Source organism: Cydia fagiglandana, chromosome 10 (genome assembly GCF_963556715.1).
Source record: "Cydia fagiglandana chromosome 10, ilCydFagi1.1, whole genome shotgun sequence".
NCBI classification, from domain to species: domain Eukaryota; kingdom Metazoa; phylum Arthropoda; class Insecta; order Lepidoptera; family Tortricidae; genus Cydia; species Cydia fagiglandana.
In genome coordinates this window covers 1070378-1080466 of record NC_085941.1, presented here as the reverse complement: position 1 = coordinate 1080466, position 10089 = coordinate 1070378, and the positions used below count along the sequence as shown (strand labels likewise).

The 10089-nt window shown below is 38.9% G+C and overlaps 1 protein-coding gene across 1 annotated transcript; it reads right to left on the bottom strand.

Annotated features, from left to right (window-relative positions):
* Positions 1-425: 425 nt before the first annotated feature.
* On the bottom strand, positions 426-7197 carry LOC134668136 (uncharacterized). The gene is made up of 6 exons (XM_063525646.1): positions 7059-7197; positions 5983-6069; positions 2465-2542; positions 2014-2151; positions 1047-1142; positions 426-638 (listed from the first exon to the last, which is right to left on the bottom strand). Exons 1-6 carry the CDS (start codon positions 7092-7094, stop codon positions 477-479), a joined length of 597 nt encoding a protein of 198 aa, XP_063381716.1. The 5' UTR covers positions 7095-7197; the 3' UTR covers positions 426-476.
* Positions 7198-10089: the final 2892 nt, after the last annotated feature.

Genomic DNA, 10089 nt, shown 5'->3' with positions numbered 1-10089 from the left:
ATTTCGGTCGAATTATGCAACGCAGCGGGCCGCTCGTCGTGTCCTTCGGCCGGCCTCGGCAAACCTCGGCTTCGCCTTCCCCGCGCGCCGCACGAGTCAGCCCTAAGCCACTTACTCACACAATGACGCGTGTACAGACGTGCCGTGCACACACGTAAACGCAAATGATTTTCGATGTATGGCGTGTCCGCCCTGAGTAAAAATTACGTAATGTAAATTTATAAGAATCTATATTGTGATTGTCAGAAATAAATTTAAATAATAGCGAGATATTCGGAACGGCGATTCCGACATTAGCGACCCCTCGATTAAATAGAAAGGTATTAATGAGGTCAAAAGATTATGGAGTCTGGGCTACCCAGTCTGCAAGTATTGCGAGAAGCCGTAAGGGATTGCGGAGAGTCCTCAGAATAGAAAGGACAGACTAGAAGGTGTATACACTTTATTGCGAAGGTTATTTTATTAGTCAGAAAAGGTTATGGAGTCTGCGGACTCTGGGGTAAAAGTCTGCAGGCGTTGCAAGAGCCATAGGGAATAGCCGCGGCAAAACAGTCTTCAGGACAAATGGGGCAGACCGCGGCAAACTGCCGCGCGTAGTTGCACTCTGCGGCCGTTGACCATTGGGAGGGTTGCGCGTTCTGTAAAAAAATGCAAACGACTGTAACTGACCCAACTATAATCATATTCATAATAAACGTTATAAAGGTGAGTTTGTTTATTCAGGTCGGTTTTGAGGCTAGGATTAGCAAAGCATCTCAAATTGAGTAGTTCTGTTCTGTTACAATAAGGTACCTAACCCAAACATGAATTGTTACAAGTTTTTACAAGAGGCAATGTCATGAATATAATACATACCTACTTACTTACTCTTTATACCTGAGATGGACCCTTGGATAGGTCACATTATAACTAAGAACAGCCGTAAAAAGTGATGAAATAAATGCATTTGCATTTGTAACAAATTCACACGTAAACTAGATCGCGTCATAATTTTTGTTTCCTTCCTCTTTTTCTCTCGTTACCTTTTCCTCTTAAATAGGACTTACCTTGAAGAACACCGTCAGCACGCAGTGAATGGTGTCGTACGCTGGGCAGTTTAGGTAGACGCCCTGTGTAGGCAGGCTCCCCGCCAGGCAAGAAGCCTAATAAACAAAAAACATAGGTACCTAAGTATAAAAAAAACTTCTTCAAAGTTCAGAACCAATTTTAATTTCTCCGTGTTTGAAACCTGACAAAGTACAAACTAGGTCGCGTTTTCATTTGTCCTGGATGAATATAAAGAATAATAAATGTTAGGGAATGTTAGTGGTATAAATAACAACGGTAAAGTCAACGCAGAGGTTAGGTAAGAAAGAATTAAATTAGGTACCTATTTTATATGCGGTATCATTGGAGAATTTTGTGGAAGGCGCAAAACATTTTATTAGTCTACCTAAATGTTTTGTACTGTTTAGAGTAGGAGGCGTCAATGTTTTAAAGGTATCGAGAGCGGTTTCTCAAATCCTGGGGTCCTTGCCAAGATGACAATCGAAAAACGACAAACGCTAACCGAAGAGAAAAAATGTATCGGGATGTCAAATGCTGCGAATAGTCACATGACTATTTCCATAGATTATCGTGTCTCACTCCGCGATTTTGTCTAAAAGTACATCCGCTCGACCCCAATTTTGGGGTTTGCCATAATACGCGCGTAGCGCTGTCGCTACCTAGCGGTCACATCTGTCCTGATCGTAACAGACGCGTTTTGTTAGAGAGTGAGTCTTCTGTACCGAGTACTATTATTTATTCTGTGACGTTATTTAAGTTTCGATTTGGACCTCCCTGGGCGGCCAAGGCCACGCTGCACGCCCTGCCGACGAAAAAAAACGACTTGGATGCATTCCAGCGGGATTGGCAGGATCTTGCTTAGCACAGGGAGGATTGGAAAGAGAGAGGGAAGACCTTTGCCCGGCAGTGGGACACACACATATTAGGCTATTAAAAATAAATAGGTAAAATAAATCAAAATCTTACCTTGACTTGGTTGACGGCCGGCGCCCAATCGGGGTGGTCCTTTGCGAACTGCTCGAAATGAGCGGTGATTTTAGCCTTTTCGATGGCATCACCGCTCATCCAGCCTGATTTCTGGAAGATGCACTTCATGCGTTCGCACTGTGGAAAAATGTAGATATTTAATTCATAAATCATAAGATGGAAAACCGTCATATACAATTTTGGCTAACAGACCGTCATACATTCTTTATTTAGTAGGAATAGGTACGACATAAATTCCAACGCTTTAAATAAATCCCATGGCATCGAAACTATCGAAAGAGATTCCTTGACACGGAATTATTGATAAATTTATGTTTTTATAAATTTAGCTGACCCGAAGAAACATCTTGTGGATTGTGCCCCTGCATTATCTATGTCTATACTGTAAGTGTAAAGCGGTCTTTGATTACAATTATCACATATTACGCACCTCATTTGGACCCTTGGAGTTGCATTGCGCAGTGATATCTCGGGTCACCAGCTTCGGATTTCCGAGGCATTTGTGTATCTGAAATAATTATGGTAACTGTAATTTTTAACATGTCCTGCGTAGTAGTCCTAGTAGGACTCAAATTCATATTAAACAAGTAAGTATTCTAGATTATTTCACTGTTTTAAGTTAAAATTTGAATCTAATCCGACTCTTTTTTCTTTTAGAGCTTTCTCCATTTTTAAGTCAGTTAAAAGTGTCGTAGCCTTAACTATTGTACAGTCAGCAGCAGAAGTTGCTAAGCGGGCGAGGTGTTCAAAATTACCTTGACACGCTCTTATTCTCTTAACAATAAAGTCGCGACAAGATCATTTTGAACACCTGGCCCGCTTAGCAACTTCTGCTGCTGTCTATATCCTCTAGCCGCCTACGAATTAAAACTTCCCAAAATAAATGCAATTTTAATTTGTCAAAATATAAATTCAAAACATAATTGAACGGGAGACCTTTCTATAGGCCTCGGCGGTTAAAAAACGTACAAGTGTAGAACCCATACTTTTGGCTTTATAAAATAGCGTTGTAATAATCTAAGGGGAGGGAGAATACCTATTAACTCACATTTGTATAGACGGGTCTAACGCGAATTTTATTCAATTACCTTGATTTACCGACGTTTCGACACAGTTTTCACTGGTCGTGGTCGCGGCTGACTGATGTCCCAGCAAAATGTCAAAACAGAGATTCAGTGGCGGATTTCCCATAAGGCACAGTAGGCCCGGGCCTAGGGCGGCAAATTGTGACAAAAAATTCGCTGATGATAACAAAAAATAACTCAAAATTAGACCAGGCAACAAATTCCCAAAAAAAGTACCTATAGAGGGAAATGCTTGCAACACAATTTTTGACTTTGTACTAGACGTGCGCGCCGCGCCGGCGCCGCCGCGCCGCGCCGCCATTCATACGCGCCGCCGCCGCCGGCTCATCCACTCGGCGCGCCGATGCACGGCCATATATATGAATTTTTCGATTTTATTTTTTTATGGCAAATCTAATGAGATTCTAACGATTTTAATGCCTGAACAAACGTGAACTAACGTCGTCCGATGAATTCACATAGTCAGGCCTATGGAACTCTCCGCGCGAGCTCGGATTTATACCTACGAATCTGCTCCCGTTCACGGTAGAAAAACAAGCCAGTTGGTTGCCACACGCGCTCACGTACGCACGTCACCGCGCGCCGCACTGTCGATTTTTACGATAGTTACAAGCTACGTAGTAGGTACCTACCTACTATTGAATTTCTTTAATTAAACATGTAATGTTTATTATGTATGACAAATGTATAGTTTTAGATATCTATCTATTTGAAATAGGTAGCAAATTTTTAATTTATTTTGGTAAATGTTTATTTTAACGACAGTAAGTTAACTTTACACCGGAAAGTGCCAACTTATTTTTACTCTGGTTAACTTATAATTAATTACCTGTATTCATGGGGTTTCTATTATTTTTCTTTATTGTGTAACATTAATCCCTATGTGGTTTTAAATAACACGAAGTTTTAATACTAATTCTTGCTGGGATTATTGCGCGGTTTATAAAACGGCGTAAACACTGCGGTTACTGCAGGGACATATGACTTTTTAAAATGACTATTTCGCAAACACTAACGCATAATCGGAATATTAGGTATAATTTAAGATTTAGCTTTCCTTTTATTTCACTCCGCTGTTTAAGTAGGTATTTATTTATCATTTCTAAGCGTCAGCAACCCTAGTGTTGTGCCGGTGCGCGCGGTGCGGGGAGCGGCGCGTTGAAGGTCACTCCATTGTATTTTTGTGTAGGTATCAAAACGGTAGGTATTTGCGTTTTGTTTGAGAGATAAGTATCTGTTCGTAAGAACTATTATATAATCTGGGACATACCTAGTTAATTTGGCTGATTTCGGGGTGGGGTGGTTAGCGTGAAGACAGGCACCCCACTTTGAAAAAATTAAAAAAAATTAAGGAATCGGGGCCCTAACGATTCTAATGCCTGAACAATCATGAACTAACGAATATCTTGCTATCTAGACCAAAAAAAACTTACAAAAAGTGGTTTGGGGTGGCTAGCCGGAAGACAGCCACCCCCTTTTGTTTAAAAAAAAATGTATGTTAGAATCGGGGATATGTACAAGAACAGCGTGTGCGTAAGTATAATGCTAGTGAAAAACTATAGATAGTTAATTTTTGCAGTTTTTAGTAGGTAATACCTAAATGAAAAAACTTGCTACACGCCGGCGCCGCCGCGCCGCGCCGACCAAAAAAGCCGGCGCGCCGCCGCCGGCAAATTTTAGGTCGGCGCGCACGTCTACTTTGTACCTATTTTTATTTGAACTATCTAGGAGGTGAACATATCAAAAGTCCCCGGCCGTAGCCTTTGAGCCAGGTGAAGAGAGAGGTCTCCGAAACTGCCGGACCAATTAAGTTGAAATTTGGCACACATATGTAAGTTTGTGACCCAAAGATGGACGTGTAACGTAAATAATAGTACGTTGTGCAACATGGGGCGTAAGTTGAATACTGCAAACAAGAGTAAGTTAAATCGCGACGGCTTGCCGGAGCGATTTATAGGCTCGAGTTTGCAATATTATTACGCCCCGAGATACACACAATGTTTTTCCTCACACTTGCGATACAAAAAATAAGTTTAAAGACAAAAAACTGTTAATTATGGCACTGGAAACTTAATAACTCCCTAGGGAAAACGAATTTTCTATAACTCCCGCTACGCCTACGTGCAATTCCACATATACTGAGCGAGTGTGATGAAAATGAATTTTAAATATGGCCTCCATATTTTGGGGGGTAAATGAGAAAATTTAAAAATAAAGTTTTTCAAACTATATCGTGTTACATATCAAATCAAAGAGCTCATTGTAAGAATCTCAGGTTTTTTTATAATTTTAGGATATATAATTTAGCAGTTATTCAAGAAAATAGTTTTTAATGTTTTTGTAGGTACATGAAAGTCAATGTTTTTGGTAAAACTGTCACTTAAAATGAATAAGTATTTGCTTATTTTTTTCATAAAACCTATGTTCCTGTGATCATGTCACGGGCGTATAGTTTCTAAGATATAATAAGCGAAAAACCGAAAAATGTGACCTTCAAACCAAACCCCAACTTTTGATATGTTCACCTCCTAACGAGTCCAAAAAAGTTACTAAGTAAAAAATGTGTCCCAAGCATTTCCCTCTATAATATATCTTTTCGTTGCCTGATCTACTCGTAAATGTAGTCAATATGATGGGTGCTGATGCCGAGAAAGGGGCGGCTACAAGGCTTGGGGCCTAGGGCGGCAAAGACTGCAAATCCGCCACTGCAGAGATTTGTGCAACTACTGTACGAAAAGTGTATGGAAAAGTTTGGGATAGATTCGCGTTAGACCCGTCTATAAATGTGAGTTAATATGTGTTCAAAACGCGAAAATTTAAAATATTATAGGGAGAGTACCTGATTTGTGTTAGGAGTACTTACTTCTGTAGGGGTTACTCCACACCTCACGGGCGGAGGGGTCGCTGAAGGAGTCTTTGGAGGTGTCACTGGAAGGTCGGCTTGGCATAGCTGGAAATATGTAATCCATTTACAGTTAGAAGGGGGAGGCCTAATGTTCAGCAGTGGACGTCTTATGGCTGAGATGATGATGATGATTACAGTTAGTGTCAGTAAAGTATCACAAAAAAATAAAATATCCACACTCCGCAGTAAAAATAAAATGCCAACAAATTTCAAATTTAATATATTTTCTTTATCAGGTGTTTATTAGTTGTTCAAATTGTAATTGGAAAGAAAATAAATAATATCCGGAAAAATATAGTATAAATAATATCCACATCACTATAAGTAGCTACATATTCGAAAAGTTCCGACAATGGGACCAACTGTGAAGTTCTTATTAAACGAAAAAAAAAACTAAAACGGTCCAACTGTCTCCGTAAAATCAAAACACAAAAATGCGAACGAATTGAGATTGAATCCAGTAAACAATAGATAAAGTCAAAGTAGTAGATAAAGTCGCGGGAAACCGTTGGTTGAGGGCAGCGAATGTTATATATGAATGAACCGTTCGCTGTGGAGATCCTTGGGGGAGCCCTTTGTAAATAAGTACATACATACATAAATTACAACAAACAGTGGCTCAATACCAATGACGATTTATTTTGACAACCAAACTAATTTGTTTGATTATTGTTACCTACATATGCGATTAGTAGGTAGGTAGGTAGGTACCTATTTCTTTAATGAGTTTTAAATGATCACAGAGAAATACCAACTTGAATAAAATTTAATGATATAACTTTTAATCAAAATAGCGACCGAATGGGCACCACAGACCACCCGAGGCAGAGGCAGACCAAAAATGAGATGGCGAAACGACCTGGACTCATTTTGTGGCGACTGGCGGGAGCATGCACAAAGCCGTGACGAGTGGCGAAAGACAGGGGAGGCCTTTGCCCAGCAGTGGGACACAATATAGGCTATTATAAAAAAAAAAAACTTATAAATCACTTTAACACTAAAATACTAACACTAAAAAATTACACTAAACTCACCGCAATGCCCGCAAATAAAAGAACAATTTTAAACATGTTGACACGTCTCAGGTCGTCCGCTCTATCTAGAGGAATAGCTGACCTTACACAGCACTGTTTGTGATATGCAAACAGGTTATCATGGGCACAGATTACGTAAGAGGAGAGCAGATACACCAGTGTTGCAGCGTCTAATTAATCTTATACCTTTAAACGAGCAATTCTTGTATATTTATTATTTATTTATACTTATAAATATGTATATATTTTGGGGATCTCGGAAACGGCTCTAACGATTTCGATGAAATTTACTCTATAATGGGGTTTTCGGGGGCGAAAAATCGATCTAGCTAGGGCCTATCTCTGGGAAAACGCGCATTTTTGAGTTTTTAATACGTTTTCCGAGCATAGCTCGGTCTCCCTGATATTAGTAATTAATACAGATAGAAAAAGACGCATAGTCTGTCTCGCGCGAGATACTGTCGCGGTGCTTTTAAACCTACTGTAATACAGTTAAAAAAACTATGATAGGTAGATAGATAGATAAAATCTTTATTCAACCACAACTTACATACTTTGTGACACAATAAATAATATCAAGAGACAAAAAGAAAGGTAAGTACCTTATGATTCCATCCATTCCTCATGGAACCCAGAGGTATTTTTTACAAAAATGGGACCAATTTGGAATACTGTCAAAGATAAAAATATTTTTTTCAAATCGGTTTAGAAGTGACGGAGTTCTGAGGTACATACGCAAAAAGTACGTACTGCTTTTTTGAAATCGGTTAAAAACTCTTCGTCAACCGCGTGGTAGTCATAATTCGGGGCCCTATTATTAATAATATTGGGCGTAATATTGTACGCCTGACAGGCAAATTATAGTGAGTCAACTAAAATATGTACATATCATGTAATCCACCTTTCTGTAACACCTATTGATAAGATAAGATAATCATTTATTATGCAATAAATGATTATCTTATCTTATCTTATCTTATCTATTTTGTCGAGGGTGGAGTATCTTACAGCATTATGTGATCTTTCTCAGTCTCACAGACCAATTTTATATAAATAATGGTCTAGTTCAATCCTGATGTCAATGATTTGTTTATTACTCTTGTTAGGTTTGTAAGTGACGTCGTTTTAAGTCCGTTTTATGTGATATTCGATAAAACTGAAATTTACTGAAATAAATGAAGTATGTATTACATACTAACTTTCGAATACCTAGCTACAATCTTTAAATGCATATGAAGTAAGGTATATTGGAATTTTAAAACAACACAACTTGGTATGGTTTTATAATTATCCGCGCGGAAACGTTTAAACTCCATATACTTTTTTTGATCTTCTGCAAAATTACGTTCAAGCTGCTATTTATAGTCTGTATCTTTAGGTATTTAAAAACCGAGTAAACAAAATCTACCCTCAAATGGAAACCATTAAGCCAGTTGAGGGTAGGTAGATGAAAATCACGTAGGTTAAAGTCAGGTCCTTCAGTGACATATCCAGGTGGTTTTGTATTTGGTTGGTTAATCAATACATATTATAACTACCTTAAAATGTACAAATTATTTGTTTACTTTTATTTAAGTATCTAAAGATACGGATTATAGTTTATTATAATTTCTTCTGTATTATACGTCCGCTACATAATCGAACGAGCGAGCGAAGCGAAGCGAAGTTCTTACATTCGACTTCGGACACGCGGCCGGCTAGCGGCACGTCCCGGCATTTCGATGTTTTTAAGCTGAACTGTCAGAAGATAGTTTGATACTCAAGAACTTAAGTAAATTTGTCCTAATTTAAATGAAATTGGGTAAACGTGTAGTTGAGGGCAGTAAATTTTAGTCATTAAATTATGAGCAGGCTTTATCAAGAGGTTATTAAGCTAGAAGAGCTTAAAATGCTATAAAGCTATTGTGAGGGGTCATGCATTTCTGGTCATCTTTTTTGTAAGAAAGTATGGTCGAGTTTGGTATCAAATGAAAGCGCTCGGCTTGCACTTTTATAATATCGTCTTTAAATTTACCATTTTGAAATAATTAGCAAGATAAAAATAAACATAGTATAGGTATTTGACATTTGTCAAGAAACTATGGAAGGTAGAGGTTCTACACTCCATAGGTACTTACAAGAAATATTACGGCTTACCACAGATACAGTTTATTTTATTTAATCTCTATGGTGACTCAGTTAAAGGCTCCACAGAGCTTACAATTATAGTTTGTCAAAGGACTGTCTCGTTTCAAACACAGACAGAGAGAATCATATTATCTTTGTCTTACACCAGTACTAGCACCCGAAAGAAAAGGACGAGTATAGTTTTTGTGTTCATAAGAACAAGTAAATAATTACTGACAAATTTGATTTGACAACTATATTCGCACGCGTTTTCAATCCATTGTCGACTTTAGCCTGGCCACAAGGCCACAGACGTTCGGAATGGGGTTGGCAACTGTCAAAGGTTTGCATAGATGGCGCCATCATAGCTTGCCTCTTTGTCTATGAGATTTGGCTTAAATGACTGGTATCCAGGACATGTATATTCATTAAAAAATAAAATTGACACAATTCTAGGGATTGACAGGGCAAGCTTGCTGGCGCCATCTTCAAAATACTTCGACCGGCCAACCCCATTTTCCGAACGGAATGACATTTGTAGAGCGACGTCCCGTTCCTACCTGTCATTCCGTACGGAAACTGAATGAAAATTCCGAACGTCTGCGGCCAAGGTAAGTATGCAACAAAATATAGATGAAGATGGCGGCCATGCACTATGTCATAAAAATCGTCATGGATGTCGTTTTTTAGGTTTTGGGGGGCGCAGATTTCGAAAATGATGATTATTTTGAAATCCAACATGGCGGCCATCCACTCTGTCATAAAAGTCGTCATGGATGACGTTTTATAGGTTTTAGGGGGCCCCGATTTCGAAAATGATGACCATTTTGGAATCCAAAATGGCGCCCATGCACTATGTCATAAAAGTCGTCATGGGTGTCGTTTTATAGGTTTTAGGGGCCACAGATTTCGAAAATGATGACCA

Excerpts from the sequence above, each read along its gene's own strand:
- LOC134668136 (XM_063525646.1), bottom strand. The coding sequence starts at position 7,094 with ATGTTTAAAATTGTTCTTTTATTTGCGGGCATTGCG. Across the intron at positions 2,152-2,464 it reads ACTCCAAGGGTCCAAATGAG|TGCGAACGCATGAAGTGCAT; the intron begins GTGCGTAATATG and ends ATTTTTCCACAG. Across the intron at positions 1,143-2,013 it reads CGGCCGTCAACCAAGTCAAG|GCTTCTTGCCTGGCGGGGAG; the intron begins GTAAGATTTTGA and ends TTTGTTTATTAG.